Source organism: Anomaloglossus baeobatrachus, chromosome 3, assembly GCF_048569485.1.
Source record: "Anomaloglossus baeobatrachus isolate aAnoBae1 chromosome 3, aAnoBae1.hap1, whole genome shotgun sequence".
In the NCBI taxonomy this organism is placed as follows: domain Eukaryota; kingdom Metazoa; phylum Chordata; class Amphibia; order Anura; family Aromobatidae; genus Anomaloglossus; species Anomaloglossus baeobatrachus.
In genome coordinates, this window is record NC_134355.1 from 542178560 (window position 1) to 542199927 (window position 21368).

Here is a 21368-nt window from a genome sequence, read left to right on the forward strand (position 1 = left end):
CAACCGGAGACCGGCTGTGGCTTACCAGACCGCTGGAAGCGGTGTTGTGTGCCCTCCAGATCCCGAAGCCCGGACCCCCAATGCACAGCACCTCAGCAGGGATGCAGCGTGCAGGACGGGCCAGAACAGAGTGAAACCTGCCCAAGAAAATGGCCGCCGGAGCGAAAAGAGGGGGCGGAACCTTGGGCGTCCCTGTAGGAAGGGCGGAATCTGGAGGGCCATAGAGGCCTGCAGGGGGGGAGTCGCACACAAGCAGTGAGGAGGGTCCCTCCCCTGTGCAGGACGGCCACCGGGAGGGGCCATGCCTGTCCCTCAGCATGAGTGACATGCGAGGGCAGATAACAGAAACTAGGCCTCCGGCGAAGCCGGGGCCTAAATTTAAGCAGCGAGGCCGACGCGCAGGCACCATCGGCGCGGTTCTCGAGCGAAAAGCCAGAGGACCGGCCGGAAATGCTAAAAAACACAGTAAACACACTCTCCCCCCACAATAAATGACAGGGACCCCCAACATATGAACGTCTCAAGGTACTTAGCTGCTGAGACGCAGGGCCAGGTCCCTGGGGGGTGAGTGCTCCGGTCCAGCAGGGTCCTCAAGGGGCTGTGGCCGGAGACCGGTCTCCTGCCAGGCATGGAGACCGTGCTGGCTCCCACTTCAATCCAGAGCCCAGGAGGGATGGTGAAGGAGCACGGCATGTAAGGCTCCAGCCTTGGAAATCAACCTTACAACACCACCGACACAGTGGGGTGAGAAGGGACATGCCAGGAGTCCAGACGTGGACCCGCATTTCTTCAATCTTCTTCCAAAAAAAGGAAAAAAATCATATGAGAACGCATGTGTGGATGTATGCCTCCTGAACACAAAGCGAAAAACTGGTTGTGACTGGTTCACCAGGGGGTGTATAGGCTCAGAGGGAGGAGCTACACCTTTTAGGTGTAGTACTTTGTGTGTCCTCCGGAGGCAGAAGCTATACACCCAAGGTCTGGGTCTCCCAAAGGAACGATAAAGAAATAGTTCTACTTCAGGGGCTTGTCCATTATATCAGCCCATCAGTCATTTGAAAGCAGACCAAGTCTGTATCAAATTAGGAAAGGTAAAATTCCTTGCAGAAAAAAAAAAAAAAAAAATAAAAAAATGAAAAACGCTGCAAAAAGCCCCTTTAAAAGTGAACACCATGCACGGCCAGTGTGAAAATGACATTGCTTTGCACATGTTCCAGCTAATGTTATTTCAGTATCTGGAAGCTGTTGAGCAGTAAAATAAAATAAAAAAAAAAAAGAATCAACGAAAAACCGTAAAAATTAAGGAGGGTTCATTTTCCTCAAGTGGAAAAATTCAGAGGCTGTGCTAGTATCTAAAAGATGCTGTATGCACATAGCCTTTAATTAGTTTGTATGGTATTGGGTTAAAAAGATAGAAGTATTCCAAGTTTGATTGTTGCAAGTTTCTCAAAATGATCATCAAATTTCAGATATATACTGTATTTATAGATCTCATTTGTTGAAGCAGGTTTACAGCCAATTAAGTGTCATACAGATATTTAAAACATGGAGGTCTGTCATGATAGGGGTTCTCTGAGAAGTGTAATAAAATGAATAATACAGATTTAAATATTAAACGTTTTAGTAAATAGTTTTATTTAGCATAAAGGTATGTTTTATCAGGTTTTTAAAAATGACAAGTACCATAAGGCTGTGTGTGCACGTGTGCGCTCTGAACCCGACACAAAAGATCCGCTTCAGAGCTCAGCTGAAAAGCTCCGTTCTGAAGCGCCTGGTGCCTGCAGAATTCGTGCGCTCTGCATCCTGCCTCTCCCTATAGACAGAATGGAGACAGCATGCAGAGCACACAAAAGAAGGGACATGTCACTTCTTAGAACGCACGCTTCGGGCAGCAGCCGAATCGCTGCGTTCTAATACACCACGTGCGCACGTCTCCTGCATAATCTTCATAGATTGTGCTGGGGACGCAGGACGCATGCAGTTACGCTGCGGTGCAGAACTCAGGGTAACTGCATGCAATACGCACACAGCCTAAATCAAAACGTATCCTAGATTTCAGAAGACACGTGGTAGGATGGGCTGTGTGGAGAATATCTGCTTGAGACAGCAGATGTCAGGTCAGAGCCGGGTCTGGTCAGGCACCGTTCTTTAGCCGAGAATGAACATCCATCTCAGTCAGCCTAAGGCTATGTGCGCACGTTGCGTAAATACATGCAGTTACGCTGCGCTTTGTAGCGCAGCGTAACTGCATGCGCCCTGTGTCCCCTGCACAGTCTATGGAGACTGTGCAGGGGCCGTGCGCACGTGGCGTCTTAGAGCGCAGCGCTTCGGCTGCTGCCCGAAGCGCTGCGTTCAAGAAGTGACATGTCACTTCTTCCGTGCGCTTTGCCGGCAGCTCCTGCTCTGTCTATGGCAGGAGCTGCAGGCAGAGCGCATGGAATCGGCTTTTTTTTTTTTCTACGGACATTTTCTGCAGCGATTTGAAGCGCACATGTGCTCTTCAGATCGCTGCAGAAAATTCTGCAGTGACTGTACGCAACGTGCGCACATAGCCTAACAGTTTTAGTGTGTTTATCTCATTCTTCATGCAGCCATGCGTGTCTTCTGAAATGTAGGATGGGCTGAACAAATGCTATAGAGGGTAATTGCCATCTTTAAAATCCTGACAGAGTTAATATTTAAACATATATTTGATATAGTACATTTGTCAGAGAACGCCTTTAAAAAGGTCAAAATGATCTCCGTCATGAAGAGGATATACAGCGTTGCTCAGCTGTATGGATATAGTCTGCTCTGAGGGGAGTGAAGAGACTTGTTGATAAGCGCAGTATGCTCTTGACGTTTCTTTCCTTGCTGCTGAGTCTTCCTCCGCAGCCTGCCAGGGTCACAGCAGCCCATCACAGGCTTGTCTTACAATGAAAGAATGAATCAGATGGGTTGCTATTGGTAACTGCACCACTTTCTTTGCACCCATTTACACAAGTTTCCTTCAACATACACAAATATACTATTTGTTGATCAGCTACTAAAGACAGAACACACACACACACACACACACACACAAACCCATTTAGGAAAACATCCCAAAATCAAAATCTGATAAGGATTGTAAAGGCAACAGATCAAATGTATCTTCAAAAGACCATGAAAAGACTAGGTACTAAGAGCACATAAAATGTGCATTTTGTTTGTACCTGTTAGCACCCATCTTCTAATGGCATCCAGGCTGTGGACAGCTTTTGTCTGCTGTGCATTTGGGTTTCGGATTGTGTGCCCTTCATCCAACACCACTCTCAACCATTTTATTTTATGCAGTGGGCTGTCATGCTGCGAAAACAAAAATTACATAAAGGTATTTTCAATTTAATTTTTAATCCATCCAAGGCCCAACTAAAAACCTCAGACCCTCTTGGTAGTTTACTCCCAGCCCAGATCAGAGAATCCAGCTTCCATTCTGTGTCTCACTAGAACCCCACATACTCTACACTGGAAAAATGGTCTCCTCTCCCCACATTAGCCACACCTCTTACTGGAATATTTTTTCCTTCATCAACCCATTGTAAATCTTTATAACTCTCTTGTTAAAGTGAATGTGTCAGCAGGGTTTCCCTATGTAATCTGAGAACAGCATGATGTAGGGGCTGAGAGTCTGATTCCAGCAATGTGTCATTTACTAGGGGCTGTGTGGAACTGCTTCAATAAAATCAGTGTTTTATCAGCAGGATACTATCACTGCAGGACAAAGTTTCATGCCTCCTAGTCCTCCTCCTCTGTGCTACATATCCCACCCTATTGGCAGCTTTCTGTGTGCACTGTACAGCGACAGAAAGCTTACTATCAGTGCCATGGGCAGTGTTTTATATGGCTCAGCGTTCAGACAACTGGCAGATCTGGAGCAGAGAAAGCAGTGAATGTATCAAAATGACAGCATGCAGACCAGCAAGTGACACATTGCTGGAATCAGGGTTACATTTATTACAACAACATGCTGCTCTCAGATTACACAGCAAAAACATGTACTTTACAACAGAGGTCTGACGCTTTCCATGGAAGACTGGGAGGAAATTATAGACCTGTTTCCAGGCATATGCATTGCCTCCAGGCACTTACGCCTTCAGTGTGAATGAAGTATCCATGATTCCATGTGGATTTTCCCGTTAGTATGGACGGTTACACCTCCTAACATATATTATTTTTGCAATATATGCTGTGCAGACGTGTTAGTCATCTGGACTATTTGGCTCTGCTCCTCCCCATAACTTTACATTGCTGTTTATTGGAAATCTACAATTCCTCCTGCTGTGTGGGAAACAACATTATTCCCAATTATTTTCTATACATTTACAAGTAACCCAGCGCAGGATGTTAGGCACCTGTCCCGGACTCGTGCCTTTCTTCCCTCACCTCAGTCCATTAGACTCCACGTTGGGCTTTACAGATAACCCAGCGTGATCCCATGTGATCTTTCACCTGGGCCTACTTAAGGCTATCCAAGACACTCACCTGTGTTCTGGGATTAAGACTTCAATGTTACTAGTCTCTGGGATGCGCTATACACATAAATTTGCTGTCTGCAGTCTCCTGGATGTTTTCCACCTACCTGTGGTTTCCAGTGTCCCTCCTGCCTGCCTTCTCCTGGATGTCTTCCACCTGCAGCATCCTGCCTGCTGCGCTTTCCAACATCCCCCTGCCTGCCGTCTCCTGGACACCTCACACCTGCCTGCAGTTTACAGCATGTCGCCTGCCTGTCTATGGTTCTCTGGACACCACATGTCTACCTGATTTTTCCAGTCCTTTAGTTGTCTGTGCACCTCACCTATCTGCAGGTCTGATGCCCATGGCCTGTGAGGTGGATCCTCCTTTGGCCTGGTGAGTCTAACATGATTTTCCCTACCGGTCTGCAGCCATGACCAGCATTCAGTCATGTGAGTGGTGCTGGTTATAAGTTTAGTCATGCTCCTCAGAATGTAGTCCTGCCCACCTCCGTGAGAGTGATGGAAGGCGTGTCACGCCACTATCCGAATAATTCCCATGTCTGGCTTGCTGTTGGACAGTAACCCGGGGCATGCAAAATTAAGCTTCATTTTGCATGCTCCAGGAGCCGCTGGTGTCTGTTTTCTACATCCTGTGAGCGCACGTCTACTGCGGACTTTACATGAGACAAGCTATCGTGCGATGCATAGTCGGAGTCACGGTTTTCGTGACGCACATTTGGCATCGTTCACGATGTAGTCTCGTGTGACACCTCCGAGCGACGCAGTATCACTCACAAATCGTGAGTCGTGTATACGTCGCTGAGGTTTTAAAAAATTGTATAATTAAAATGGCGCCGGTTGTTCATCGTACTTGGTGTAGCACACATTGCTCCGTGTGACATCCCGGGAACGATGAACACAGCTTACCTGCGTCCCGCGGCTCCCGGCAGCTATGCGGAAGGAAGGAGGTGGGCAGGATGTTTAAGTCCCGCTCATCTCCGCCCCTCCGCTTCTATTTGCTGGCCGCTGTGTGATGTCGCTGTGACGCCGAACGTCCCTCCCCCTTCAGGAAGAGGATGTTCGCCGCCCACAGCGAGGTCGCTCAGCAGGTAAGTACGTGTGACGGGGCTTTCACGACTTTGTGCGACACAGGCAGTGATTTGCCCGTGACGCACAAACGACGGGGGCGGGTACAATCGATCGTGAAATCGCACGATCGGTCGACTCGTGTAAAGCAGGCATAACTCTCTGCTCCGCATCCACTGCTAGCAGTAAATGAAGAGGTCACGTGATGCTGGATGCAAACAAACTGTGGCCACAGTGTTAATAAAGTTTAAAAACCACAATTTATTCTGGCAATTGAGAGCTGATGGCCAGTTCTCCATAAGGGCTTAAAGCACTAACAGTATGTAAGAAGGTTTTGGACACCAGCATGTTCTGGAACAGGCAGACTGGAAATAAAGCTGGGGACGTACACCCCGCTTCAATGTGCTTGTCAGGGAAACTGCCCGACCATGCGCATGCGTGGGATTTCATCAGGGAGCGGTGTGACATCAGAGAAGCTCAGCCCATCACACAAACAGCAGTGGAAGTGACTACATATTGGACAGTATAACTGAATGGACAACCAGCGCCTTCAATATGCCTGGACTTCTATACACAACATGGGGTATTTTTTTGTTATATATTAGTACATTTAGCTTTACAGAAACATTTTATAGATGTTAAAATACTTTTATAGCAATGATGACGCAACAGGTTCTATTTAATTAATGACCATCAAAATCAGGGGTCAGGATCCTTTTTTGGCTGAGAGTCATGAACGATACATTTTCAAATGTAATTCCTATCGAGCCATACTCAGCAGAGGGGAGCGATGGTGGTGGAGTGGCTCAGAAGGTCCCAGGAAGCAGGGTAGGCGATGCTGCGGGCACGGAGGAGGGGGGTGTCGAGGCTCAAGACGGTCAGTGAGCGGAGGGTTGATGATACTACTACGGGCTCCTGGGGCGTAACGCCGGCATGCGGCTTTGAATCTCCTGCAGTTGACGAGCTCGACTTCAAGAAAATGACCACGGCGCATGTGCACATTGACAATGGCTGCGGAGTCATATGCGCATACGCCACCTCCACAGCCATTTTCTTGAAGTCTATCTGGTCAACTGCGAGAGATTCAAAGCAGCCCACAGATCAATGGCGCCTGCCACGTGACACCCCACGGGCCCGCAGTATTGCTGACCCTGCACCACCACTGCCGCCCCGGTAAGCCATATGTGGTTTGCAAAATCCACCCCCATTGTTTCTCCAATTTTAGGGGGGAAAAAAAAAAAAAAAGTGTGTCTTACAAATCAACAGAGGCACATCTGGCTAGCGAGCCATAGGTTCCCGACCCCTGATCTAAATAAATGTAATAAAATGGTCACCCTGGCTTTTTCAACCTGATTTTGGTTTCATTTATGCACTGCCAAAATCATGGAAGCATCAAAGCTGCTAAAAAAAAAAAAAGAAGAGTTAAATGTAACCATGCCAAAAAAAAAAAAAAAAATACAAGGTATCTGTACCTTAGAAGTTGATACCAGACTACAATAACTCAGCCATATTATTTTAGCTCTGTGGTTTCATAAAGAAATTTACTTTACAATACTCGTTAGGTTAGTGATCAGTATATGGATTAAAAAGTTCTCAACCAATTCCACCCTACTGGTGTGAAGCGCAGTCCAGGTATTTCTCCTTTTTTCTGTCACCAGGACGAGCTCTTTATATTGAGGTATTTAGTAGAAAGTCCCTCTGACAGCAAAGGAAACTGGTCATATAAAATCAAGCATGATATCAGCTACAATCAATACCTGTAATGCTGACAACCTACCCCGTAATCATGGGTGACTGTACTATAGGAGGTCAGCACAACATCCTGCTGAGAAAGGGTATTTACATCCCTGCTTCTTTCAGGTCCATAATACACATATATGTTTAGGTCCACTTCACCTTCTACATGCTGCTCAAATTGGTCCTGAGAAAGAAAAGGTTATAATAAAATGTTTTACTTGCTAGGTTACAACAAAGAGGAGTTAGATATCATATAAACAAACCCATCAGACGTGACTGAAGTTTGTACCACAAAAGATGGAGAAACAGAGAAGTGGTTGAGCATGCCTGGCCCTGTATCATTCACTAGCTTTACAAAGGCAGACGAAAGTAAACAGTGTGCACTGAGTGATCTGTAAACCGCCAGTATGAGTCCTGTTACACAGGATGGCACACCGCCAAGAACGATAGTCTTTTGCGCTGTGCAAAAGATCATTTCACTGGAATAACAAGAGTTTTATTTACACAGAAATATCATAGAAACAGTATTCTTATGTTCGATTATGCACAATCTTACAGCGTAAATGCAGCCTTAGATACAGTATATCACAAAAGTATGTACACCCCTCAAATTTTTGTAAATATTTTAGATCTTATGAGACAACATTGCAGATATGACACTTTGTATGAGTGTAAATTTGGTATGCCCTCTAAATAACTGAACACACAGCCAAGTGAAAATGGCCAAATTTTGCGTCAATATTTTTTGAGGCCACCATTATTCTCAAGCTCATTGGAGTTTACTAGAGCTTCATAGGAGCCGCAGGAATCCTCTTCCACTTCTCCATGACATCACGGCGCTAGTGGATATTAGGGACCTTACGCTCTTCCACCTTCCATTTGAGCATGCCCCACAGATGCTCAGTAGGTTTTAGGTCTGGAAACATGCTTGCCCAGTCCAGTACCTTTGCCCTGTTTCTTTAACAAGGCAGTGGTCCTCTTGGAGGGGTGTTTGGAATACTGCCCTGCAGCCTAGTTTCTGAAGAAAAGGAATTATGCTCTGCTTCAGTATGTCACAGTACATGTTGGCAATCATGGCTCCTTCTAAGGAACTGTAGCTCCCCACAGCTATTAGCACTCATACAGCCCCAAACCATGGCACTCCCACCACCATGCTTGACTGTAGGCAAGACACACTTGTCTTTGTACTCCTCACCTGGTTGCCACCACAAACTGTTAACACCATCTGAACCAAATAAGTTTATCTTGGTCTCATCAGACCACAGGACATTGTTCTAGTAATCCATGTCCTCAGTCTGCATGTCTTCAGCAAACTGTCTGCAGGCTTTTTTGTGCATCATCTTTAGAAGAGGCTTCCTTCTGGAAAGACAAGTATGCAGACCAATTTGATGCAGTTTGTGGCGTATGTTTTGACCACTGTCAGGCTGATCTCGCACTCATTCTCTGCAGCAATACTGGCAGCACTCATAGGTCTATTCTGAAGAGACGACTTCTGGATATGACACTTAGCATGTGCACTCAACTTCAGTGGTCGACCATGGCGAGGCCTGTTCTGAGTGGAACCTGTCTTGTTAAACTGCTGTATGGTCACAGTCACCATGCTGCAGCTGAGCTTCAGAATGTTGGCAATCATCTAATAACCTAGAACATCTTTTTATGTAGAGCAAAAAAAGTTTTCAGATCCTCAGAGAATTCTTTGCCATGAGGAGATGTGTTCAATTTCCAGTGACCAGTATGAAAGAGTGTGAGAGATAACACCATATGTAACACTCCTGCTCCCCATTCACACCTGAGACCTTGTAACACTAAGTAGTCACATGACACCAGGGAGGAAAAATAGCTAATTGAGCGCAATTTGTCCATTTTCACTTAGTACTCCCCTATCTTTTGTTGCCAGGTTTTGACATTATTGGCTGTGTGAGTTATTTAGAGGGCACACCAAATTTATGTTGCTATACAAACTGTACAATGACTACATTACATTGTATTAAAAGGGTCATATATTTACGGTAGTTTTCTCGAAAAGATCTAAAATATGTACAAATATTTGAGGTGTACTCACTTTTGTGATATACAGTATAAAACAATACACAACTCTGATAATGGTATATACCAGGGATGGGATTCAGCCGGTTCTGTCCGGTTCTGGAGAACCGGTTGTTAAAATAGCAGCCGGTTCCCAGAACCGGCAAGAAACAGCTCTGGCAATCCGGTTCCCTGCTGTATTCATTTGTGTTAGTGTCTCTTTAAGGCTACTTTCACACATCCGTTTTTTGCTCTGCGGCACAATACGGCGCTCTGCAGAAAAACCGCAACAGTTTTTTTTTGCCGCCGGTTGCGTTTTTTTTTGCATAGACTTCCATTAGTGCCGTATTGTGCCGCATGGGCTTGCGTACGGTCCGGTTTTTGCCGCATGCGGCAGACTTAGCCGATGCCGCGGCCGGATGGAACGTTGCCTGCAACGTTTTTTGCTCCGGCAAAAAAAAAAAAACGCATCGCGCCGCATCCGGACGCTGCGGCGCATTTTCAATGCATGCCTATGGACGCCGGATGCAGCGCGATGCGGAAAAAAACGCATCCGGCCGCCGCATGCGGTTTCTTCCACTGCGCATGCTCAGTAGCATGCCGCAACCGGAAAAAAACGGACGGGCCGCATGTAAAAACTTATGCAAAGGATGCGGTGTTTTCGCCGCATAGGTTTCACAGCCGGATTGAGCCGCAGTGCTCAAACCGGATGTGTGAAAGTAGCCTTAGACTCTAGCACAAATGAATCTGCATATCTCCGCGCCGCACTTCCTGGTTCAGTGCAGCCTGTCGGCCCCCTGACCCGGCGTGCAGTGACGCGATGACGCTGCTGACACAGGTCACGGCAGTGTGAGGAGGGAGCTCCTCCTCCTGCCATCTGTCAGCGTCACTGCTGTGACTGCAGAGAGCCGCGGAGGAGGACGGGAGACACAGGAGAGGCTGGTGCTGCTTGGATCAGGTAAGCCGCTCAGTGAGCCGAAGCTGCAGGGAGAGGGGCCGCATAAGATGGGAACTGTTACTATATGTGGCTATATGGGGATGGTATCTGCAGGGAGAAAGGGGCCATAATAGGATGGGATCTGCAGGGGGAAAGGGGCCATAATGGGCTGGGATGGGATCTGCAGGGGGAAAGGGGCCATAATGGGATGGGATCTGCAGGGGCAAAGGGGCCATATTGGGATGGGATCTGCAGGGGCAAAGGGGCCATAATGGGATGGGATCTGCAGGGGCAAAGGGGCCATAATGGGATGGGATCTGCAGGGGCAAAGGGGCCATAATGGGATGGGATCTGCAGGGGCAAAGGGGCCATAATGGGATGGGATCTGCAGGAGCAAAGGGGCCATAATGGGATGCGATCTGCAGGGGCAAAGGGGCCATAATGGGATGGGATCTGCAGGGGGAAAGGAGCCATAATGGGATGGGATCTGCAGGGGGAAAGAGGCCATATTGGGATGGGATCTGCAGGGGGAAAGGGGCCATAATGGGATGGGATCTGCAGGGGCAAAGGGGCCATATTGGGAAGGGATCTGCAGGGAGAAAGGGGCCATAATAGGATGGGATCTGCAGGGAGAAAGGGGCCATAATAGGATGGGATCTGCAGGGGGAAAGAGGCCATATTGGGATGGGATCTGCAGGGGCAAAGGGGCCATATTGGGAAGGGATCTGCAGGGAGAAAGGGGCCATAATAGGATGGGATCTGCAGGGAGAAAGGGGCCATAATAGGATGGGATCTGCAGGGGGAAAGGGGCCATAATGGGATTGGATCTGCAGGGGCAAAGGGGCCATATTGGGAAGGGATCTGCAGGGAGAAAGGGGCCATAATAGGATGGGATCTGCAGGGAGAAAGGGGCCATAATAGGATGGGATCTGCAGGGGGAAAGAGGCCATATTGGGATGGGATCTGCAGGGGGAAAGAGGCCATATTGGGATGGGATCTGCAGGGGGAAAGGGGCCATAATAGGATGGGATCTGCAGGGGGAAAGGGGCCATAGTAGGATGGGATCTGCAAGGGGAAAGGGGCCATAATAGGATGGGATCTGCAGGGGGAAAGAGGCCATAATGGGATGGGATCTGCAGGGGGAAAGAGGCCATATTGGGATGGGATCTGCAGGGGGAAAGGGGCCATAATGGGATGGGATCTGCAGGGGGAAAGTGGCCATAATGGGATGGGATCTGCAGGCAGGGAGAGACCACATGGGATTGGATCTGTATGGGGTAGGTCGTCTGTTCCAATTTAGCAATAATTTTTAAAAACTGTAGAAAAACCATTTAATAAAATATGACTGACAGTGACGGGAACAACTGGTGCTGGACAGGAGAGTGAAGGTAGAGGAGGGGAAGAAGGGGAAAGAGATTATACTTTAAATTACTTGTATTTTTGGTTGAGGAAAGTGCGTGAAAATGGGTGTGGCTGACAAATTGGGTGTGGTTACAAAATGGGTGTGGTTTTCAAATGGGCGGGGTTTACAGAGAACCTCTTAAAAATTTGAATCCCACCCCTGGTATATACCCAGATAACAAGAAGCGAGATCGTACCAAATTTAAAATAATTTTTATTGGGTTTTGTTAAAATAAAAGAAGATTAAAAAAAACAATAGAATTGGTCTCTACCAAGACAGGAGACTATATCTGGTAAGTATATTACAGAATAATTAAGAGGTAGAGTACATTCATTTTACCAGTACAAAATAAAGTGTTATGTGCATGTATATAGTTACAATCAGACACAAAAAATAAAAAAAAAATACACCATTAGCCACAGCCCCCCCTCCCCCAAAGAAACAGGGCAAAATGCATGTCGCAATGGAAAGACGTGGCCCCATCTTCACTGTGTGCAGTGAATAACAACCTGGTAGATAATAGTATGTTTAATGTAAGGGTTATAATAAATACCAGGTTATTATTTACTGCACACAGTGAAGATGGCCTCACATCCTTCCACCACGACACACATTTTGCCCTGCTGCTTTGCGGGTGTGCTTTATTACTGCTATTTAATGGTTATGCGAATACAGATATATGCGTACAAACAACTTGTACGAGGGGCTGCTGATAAGTCTTTGGCTTTACCCAGAAAGAAACGAGATAGGATGATGAAACTTTACATTTATTCCAGATACTCTACACTGATGTCACCACACTTCGTACATCGGTATTTCAAGTTCTGTAAGCCTAGCAAACAGGATTTCAGTTGTGCCTCAAACCAGACATCCATAGCAGCCATGGCATCAGAAATGGTGTCAAATTTGGTACCCTTGAGATGTTTCTTCAGGTTTGGAAACAGATGACAGTCGGAGGGAGCTATCTATTGAATAAGGCAGTTCGTCAACCAGCTGGAAGCCCAGCTCTGCCAGTTTTGCTGTAGTTGCTTGTGCAGTGTGAGCGGAGGCGCTGTACGGCAGGAACAAGATTCCTTTGGACAGCTTGCCGCGCCTTTTGGCCTTCAGAGCTGCCTTCAATTGGTCCAAACGTTCAATGCAATACCGTGCATTGATAGTGCAACCCTTTTGAAGGTAGTCCACTAGCAGCACGCCCTACTTATTCCAGAACACAGACAGTGGCTGATTTTTGCACCCTAAACTTCTTTTGATGAGAACCACTGTGCTTCCACTCTTGACTGCTCCTTGTTTTCAGGGTCATACAAATAAATCCAGGTCTCATCCATAGTGACCAGTCAATCCAAGAAGTTTCTATCAGTCCGGAAATGCTGACAAATGGACCAGGAAGTTTTCACTCGCATGCTTCTCTGATCTGTTGTCAAACATTTGGGGACCCACCTTGCAGATAGCTTCCTCATGTCCAAATATTCAAGGATAAAGACACAAACATGTTCATGAGAAATCCCCATATCAACATGAAGATCCTTCGTTGACTTTCCTTGCAGAAACAAGAATGTTATCACTCCTCTGCTCTCACTTGCTGTGAATATTGCATTAGACGCTGCCATTTTGTTTTCCCGCATGTGTAGAACACTGGTGCCATAAGCAACAAACACAAAATTTTGAAAACATATTAGACACATAAGGCTTTCCTGTGATGTAACATTCATTACCATAAAAACAAAAAAAAGATCACAAAGAGACTTATCACCAGCCCCTCTTATTTATTTCCTGCTGCTTAATTGTTGTACTCCACATCGTAATTGTACTGTAATATATTTACTACTGGATATAGTTCATGTCCCCAGTCTTTGTAGACACACAATTTTGATATATTTTTAATCTCTTTCTATTTTAACATAGCACAATAAGAATTGCTTTTTTAAACTTGGCACTATCTTGCTTTTTTTTTTTTTTAATCTTGGGTATTTACCAGATTTGAAGCTTAGTACAATTGGGGATTTTTTTATTCCCTATATAATTTAGGACTTAATCTGTATTGCATGCTAACTTATAAAACAGTATTAGAGCAAATTTCCAGAAAACCATACTAAAAAAGAGCCTGGTGTTCCTACACATCCAGGAACCACACGGGTAGCACAAACTCCTGATCATATCAGGGAAAAGAGGACATGCGAGTTTTTAAAGTGCAAAAAGTACATAATTTATTAATGAATATGGTGACAAAAACATGGCATCCCATCCCCTGATGAAGATTTAATACTCTCATCGAAACGTACGTCGGGCAGCCTTGGGGCCTTTTCTCCGGACCAAACCTGCACTTCAGCACTTGCCAACTGAACATTGTGTTGGCACTAAAGGGTATTGTTGTGTGCCATGAATGGGAACAACCTGTTGTATATAATTCTTGCATTGCATATTTTTCCTCCTATCAGGAAATTCCTTACTGTTACTAGGTAGATTAGACTGTATGAAGTTTGTCCCTATGTACCTCCCTTAGTTGGCTTCTGTATAGAAAGCTCCTCCCTTCTCCTTCAGTTTAGTCTAGAGGAATCATTACTGAAGAGACATGTCTGCAACCCTGTACAGATTATTCCTTTTCACCTGCCTTTACTTTGTACTTAATACAAGATTCTAGAAGAAAACTACAGCGTTTCTCCTTGTCTTTCTACAAGTCATCGTTGGGCTGAGTTAACACTATCTGTGGAAGCCGGTAGAGTGAGTAAAATCATACAGTTATCTAAGGGACTGATTATTAGAGTGGTTGGATTCATTGCTACCAGGAAGAGACAGAATAGTGAAAAGGATTAGCTGTGACCGGGATTAGTATACATATATCAGTAAATAACCTGTTTCCAGGAGTGCTATACCGCAAACAATCCAGAGAAAGAATTACCCCAAGGGGCTGATAAGCCACAGCATAAAACCTATAGCAGCTTCAGACAAAGTGCCCTGTAAAGTATTAACCTGTTATCAGAACTGTGTGCAGCTATAAATCTGGAATCTCCCATAAGCTAATTGTAAATTGAAGCCAGAGACTCTGCAAATACATCATGCAAACACAGACTGCTGGCTGCAGAGATTGCAACATTGTATTGGTTTCCATGACAACCAGTGCAGAGCAGCATTCACCCTTCCTGATGGAGGCAAAGAGAGCTCTCTCACTACCTGCTTTAAAGCAACAAGAGGAAGACAGGGACTCACACTTACATTACAGTGAAAGATCTAAGCGGTTGACCAAACCAACATGGAAGGTTAAAGAGAACCTAGAAACAGCCAGAAGTGAACTGCACACCCACACAGCATTATTGTGGCAAAGAGTGCAAAAACAAGTGACTGTTTTATCTGCGCCCGGTGCTCATGAGCTACCACCAGAGGGAGTCCTTGAACAACTGTACTCAGCATACCGGTCCTACAAAAGAGATTTGTAAAAAATATTCCTCTACCCTGCTGAGATCAAATACGTCTGAGTCTCAAAGAACTACAGGACTTCCAACAGCTTAATGCTGAACGAGACCGCACCGTGCGCGACATTGTGAGCGAGACTGAAGCAAAAATTGCGCAAATGTCAGGAGCGGCATCTTACAAATCCAGGTCCGTTAAGAGCTCAAGGCACTCACTCAAATCAGGCTCATCAAGGTACTCAACCCTCAGCGAGCAGCTCATAAAGGCGCGCGCTGAAGCAGAAACAACAAAAGTACAAGCCATCTTCGCCCAGAGAGAAGCAGAGATGAAAGCAGAATCTGCACGCAGAGAAGCAGAAATTGAAGCCCTTCAGAAGGAATGTGAACATGTGGCAGCCATGGCAAGGCTAAAAGTATTTGAGCAAGCTCTGGGTGGGAGCCAAGAATGCAGCGCCAGTTTGTGTGATCTCGACACAGAAGACTCACTTAAGCGTACAAGAGATTACGTGCTGAGCCAAGCCGACGAACTGCCAACTACCATCAACATTCCCGTCAGTGCTAACACTTCTCCAGAGCCTCAAGACACTGATCCACCTACAGCTTCCAGCCTTCCAGGTCAGTCCAATGCACCTCAGACTTTCAAGCCTGAACCAGCTTCATATTCCAATGCACAGCCACACCCTGCGCATCAGCAACCTCCGTATGCCCATGTCTACAATGCAACCTAACATGCCGGCAAGGCGCTACACTCCCAAGAACTATGTAGTTCCAGCCCCGTATACAACAGAGATTGTACACACCAAACCGATCACTGGTCTAAACGCCTACGCCACTCCATACTTTCCCATGTTCCCGAACCAAGAAGCTACGAATCACGCAACCAGCACCACGCAGTCAGCAAATGTGCCCCCAACGTCGGAAAGATCAGACATGTCCGACTTTGCGAGGTACATGATCCGCCGAGAACGCACCAACACCGGTCTCACAAAGTTTGACGACCAGCCCGAAAACTACAGAGGGTGGAAGTGTGCCTTCAAAACCGCAACGCGTGACCTCGGCATTACAGCTGCTGAAGAGCTGGACTTGCTAATCAGGTGGCTAGGGCCACGGTCTACTGAGAGAAACAAGAGACTCAGATCCGTCTACATCAGCGACCCAGCAACCGCATGGGACAGGCTAGAGAAAGGCTTCGGCAGTCCTGAAGCAATTGAAGATGCATTGCTGAAACAACTATACGACCTTCCCAAAATATCTGCCAAGGATGCTTCAAAGTACCAGGAACTCAGCGACCTGCTGTCCGAGCTCCAGCTGGCCAAAACAGACACACACCTACCTGTCCTCAGCTACCTGGACACCGCTCGTGGGGTGAAACCCATAGTCGCCAAGTTACCTTACAACTTGCAGGAAAGGTGGACCACGGTAGGAACAAACTATAAAAAAAGAGCACCAAGTCTCCTTCCCTCCATTCTCCTACTTTTGCGAGTTCATCAACGGCATCGCGGAACGTAAGGCATACCCCAGCTTCACCTGTGGAGAAGCCACCGGCTCCACTTCACCAGCTCCCGGATATGAGAGCCCTCATCAAAATGACAGAAAATGTAGGGGCCAGTATCAGTCAAGAAGACCGACGTTCTACCACCTACACCAACGTCAGCACCAGACAAGGGCAGTGAAGGCGGGAAGGCAGAAAATCCGAACCACCAGTGTCCTATTCACAAACTGCCACACCCCCTGAAGAAGTGCATTGGCTTCAGGAAGAAACCCCTTCAAGAACGAAAGGAACTCTTGAAAAGGTTTGGCGTATGTTTCAGGTGTTGTGCCTCTACAGAACACCTTACCAAGGACTGTAAGGTTACAATTAAGTGCATGGAGTGTGACAGCACAGATCACGTTCAAGCGCTCCACCCATCTCAGCCTGATCCTGCACCTACACCTTCTCCTACCACAAGTCATGGCGGGGAGAGTACAGGCCAAGCTACAAACCACCTCACAGTATCCTCCTCGTGCACCGCAGTCTGCGGAGAAGATCTCTGGGACAAGTCTTGTGCGACAATATGCCTAGTAAGGGTATATCCCAAAGGTCACCCAGAAAGGGCCGTGAAAGTGTACAGCATCCTGGACGACCAGAGTAACAGGTCACTTGCCAGGTCTGAACTCTTCGACTTGTTCGGCTTAAAAGGAAATGCCTACCCTTATACACTAGGTACTTGCAGCGGCATATCAGAAGCTTGCGGAAGAAGAGCCAGTGGTCTTGTGGTAACATCTCTTGAAAATACCGTAGAGATACCTCTACCAACACTCGTTGAGTGCAACCAGATACCGGCTAACCGGAAAGAGATTCCAACACCAGAGGCAGCTCTTCACCACCCTCACCTGAGAACTATCGCCAGCAAGATCCCACCTCTTGATCATAGTGCAAAAATCCTGATTCTGATTGGAAGGGACATCCTCCGGCTACACAAAGTACGCCAAAACATCAACGGGCCACACAATGCGCCATGCGCTCAGCGCTACGACTTAGGCTGGGTGATCATAGGAAACGTCTGCGTAAGCAAAATGAAGAGTCCCGACGCGATCTCCTCCTACAAGACGCACATCCTCCCAAACGGTCGCGGCACTCACTTTCAACCATGTCCGCATCACTACGGGGCGAAAGAGGCTAAGCGACACCAAGTGGCGACAGCAGCCTCCCGACTGCGCGGACGCATATCATCTATGGGATGACGACTTCGGGTCAACAGCGTTCGAGTCTACAAATGAAGACAACAAATTGGCTCCGATGAGAGAAGACAAAGAATTCATAAAGATTATGGATACAGAGTTCTCTCAAAATGACTAACAGTTGGGTAGCCCCATTACCCTTTCGGTCTCCAAGGCAGAGGTTGCCAAACAACTCCCAGCAAGCAACCGCAAGGTCCCCCTCTCTAAAATGCACTTTGGAAAGACAACCAGAGATGGAGAAATGCTTTGTCAAGATTACGCAAAATATCCTCGACAGAGATCATGCTGAACAGTGGCACCACATTCCCACCGAACAAAAACCAGCTGACCGAGGAATGAGACTCACTGCAGCAGCCAAACTCGGCGACATGTGGCTGACACCTCCAAGTATCTTATACGAGGAGACCTGCGATAACTACGCCGGCAACATGTACGAGCTGGTGGAACCAGAATCCGACAAGGAAATTAGACCGGTCGTCTCCGCTCGCTACACTTCAGTGACATCAGAACAGAAGTTGAGACCTCATCGCTTCGAGCGCTTCTCAAGTTGGTCATCTGAGGTACGAATCGTAGCTCATCTTATTCACATCGCTCACTGTTTCACCGACTACAAGTCTTCAACGTGCCACGGCTGGCACATGTGTGTGATTCGTCCAGTCACTGAACTCGCGCTACTTTTACCAAAGGAGGACGTTACATGAACTAACTTTGTCATTGGACACTGCCACAGCGGGGAGCGTACCTTTCCTTTCCCCTGCTGTACAGACACACAACGTTCCGTGTCCAATGAACCTTGAACTTTTCCTTTGGATTAAAACTTTACCGTTGGATTATTGGGTTGGAGGAAGAGTTGGCATGTTTGCGGCTTCCCCAATCTGAAGATGGGTTTGTTGAACTTGGATTCATTTTTTTTACATTTTCTACTTTTACATTTTTACGCAAGGACAATGCGTCATCAACCAAGCATGGACTTGAATTCAGTGCATTACTGTTGCATTTTTTGTGTTTGTCTCTTTTCTCGTTACAGGTTTCATGACATCGAGGGACAGGATCGACTCCTTACGTCGTAGAAGGACTTTGAAATCATATGATTTCAGACGGGGAGTGTTGTGTCCCATGAATGGGAACAACCTGTTGTATATAATTCTTGCATTGCATATTTTTCCTCCCATCAGGAAATTCCTTACTGTTACTAGGTAGATTAGACTGTATGAAGTTTGTCCCTATGTACCTCCCTTAGTTGGCTTCTGTATAGAAAGCTCCTCCCTTCTCCTTCAGTTTAGTCTAGAGGAATCATTACTGAAGAGACATGTCTGCAACCCTGTACAGATTATTCCTTTTCACCTGCCTTTACTTTGTACTTAATACAAGATTCTAGAAGAAAACTACAGCGTTTCTCCTTGTCTTTCTACAAGTCATCGTTGGGCTGAGTTAACACTATCTGTGGAAGCCGGTAGAGTGAGTAAAATCATACAGTTATCTAAGGGACTGATAATTAGAGCGGTTGGATTCATTGCTACCAGGAAGAGTCAGAATAGGTATGACTCCTGCCTTGGCAGGATCCTTATACTATGGCCATAAAACTTTGGACTTGCCATGAATTGCAGTAACATAGCATCATGATTTGAGTGTATACCCTTTTGTCTCGCCGACTGGCCCATATAGAATTGTCATGTGCTTAAATCGATCATTGCTTTCTCTGTTTCATTGAATTTACATATGCTTCACTGTGTATATACTCTATCATCATTATTGTATACAAGATAGAGATAGCCTATAACGGAGATATACGGATTGTGTATATACCAAAAGGATTCATTTTTTTTATATTTTGGGCCCAATGTGTTATGTGCATGTAGCACCCTGACTGGTCTGGGTTTTTTTTTAACTTTTCATATCAACTTTTACAAGTTTTTGTCACCATATTCATCAATAAATTATGTACTTTTTGCACTTTAAGGCTATGTGCCCACGCTGCGGAAAATGAGCGGATTTTGCAGCGTATTTCTCGCGGAAAAGCCGCGTATTTTCCAGAAATCTGCAGCACAGCTACTCCCAAGCCATTTCTATGGCATTTGGGAAATGCTGTGCCCACGCTGCGAATTTTTCCGCAGCGAAAATCGTGCGGCTTTTCGTGCGGAAAAATCTGCAGCATGTCAACTATTGTTGCGGATTTCTCCGCAGAGTCCCATATACTTACCTGCCTCACCGGAGTCACTTTCTCCGTCCGGTGTACAGGAGCGCGGTGAATCCAGGTACAGGAAGGAAGAGGTGGATGGAGCCTGCACGAGCTCCGGTCATGTGATAGCCAGAGCTAGTTCAGGCCCGCCCACCTCCTGCAGACGCTGAGAGAGTGACCCAGTTGCCAGAAAGCGAGGTGCTACATGATGGAGGCAAGTATGAACTCCCCGATCACTGCAGCACTTGTTCTGCATTGAGGATGCAGTGCCGAAGCCATGGTACTGTATCATCAATGCAGAATGCCTGCACCATATCCGCAGGACATTCCGCAGCATGGAAACAGAAAAGTTGTGGTGCTGTTTCCTGGGAGCACCTGTGGAATGTCTTGCGGATATATCCGCAGGACACTGTCCCCGTGGGCACATAGCCTAAAAACTCGCATGTCCTCTTTTCCATGATAACTTATAAAACAGTCTAAACTTACAAATACAGAGCAAAACAAATAAATAAAAAAAAAATCTCCATACAATCCAGTTGCTCATCACAGATAGCGGGCAAACGATTAGTGTTGGTCTAGGAAGGTTTCCATCACACTTGGAAGAACTCTCTGATGTAGTTTTATCTGAAGGGGGAAAAAAAACAAAACAACAATTAGTATTGCAGACATCTGAAATATTTAAAATATATTTCGCAAAAGAATAAACAAGCGTTTGGTCTGGTTCTGTAAACTGGCACTCACTCAATCACCAATCGATAAAAGTTCACCAATTGGTAGTCGCATCATGGCGTCGGTTGGTCTGTATAAGCAGACGCTTATATTCATCTAATTGCTATTCGCTTAACCAAGCCATAGTCTGTTTATCTGCTTAGATAAACCAGATAAACAGTAGACACTGGTCGTTTAAGTATGGTACTATTAGAACCTCCTTTTAGTGTATGTGCTCCCTCATCTCCACAATCACTTTGGTAAAGACTCTTGGCGCCATGGTGAGACCAAAGGGAAGAGCCCTGAATTGGAAATGTCTAATTGATCCCCCCCCATAGGGAGGGATAGGCTCAGGTATCTCTGAAGTGAGGGATCGATCGGAATATGGTAATATGCGTCTTTGAGGTCCGGTACCCTCATGAAGCAGTTTCGGAATACCATCCTTATCACCGATCTTACAGATTCCATCTTGAAGTGATGATGAATCAAAAACCTATTCAGACCGACTATCGTCCTGAATGTGCTTAAATTAAAAAAAAAAAATATATATAGACTTGTGCCCTCTCTCTCCTTAGGGACTTCCACTAACACGGCTTTGTTGACCAGGTCTATTACCTGTATCGCAAGTTGTCTGTCCTCCGACTTGCTGACTGATGTTATTAGTGACCCTTAGGGGGGGTCAAATGGAACTCTA

The 21368-nt window shown here is 46.2% G+C and overlaps 1 protein-coding gene across 4 annotated transcripts in view; it reads right to left on the bottom strand.

Moving 5' to 3' along the window:
• HLTF (helicase like transcription factor) overlaps positions 1–21368 on the bottom strand; it is a 274018-nt gene that overhangs the window by 41048 nt on the left and 211602 nt on the right. For all 4 annotated transcript variants that reach the window (XR_012751708.1, XM_075340799.1, XM_075340800.1 and 1 more), the window contains exons 13-15: positions 20496–20590; positions 7339–7482; positions 3195–3327 (exon numbers count right to left, since the gene is read on the bottom strand). Coding sequence is in view for 3 of the 4 variants with exons in the window: in XM_075340799.1 (XP_075196914.1) it covers positions 3195–3327; positions 7339–7482; positions 20496–20590 (372 nt within the window). In the remaining variant the exon portion in view is untranslated. The remainder of the gene's footprint in view (positions 1–3194; positions 3328–7338; positions 7483–20495; positions 20591–21368) is intronic.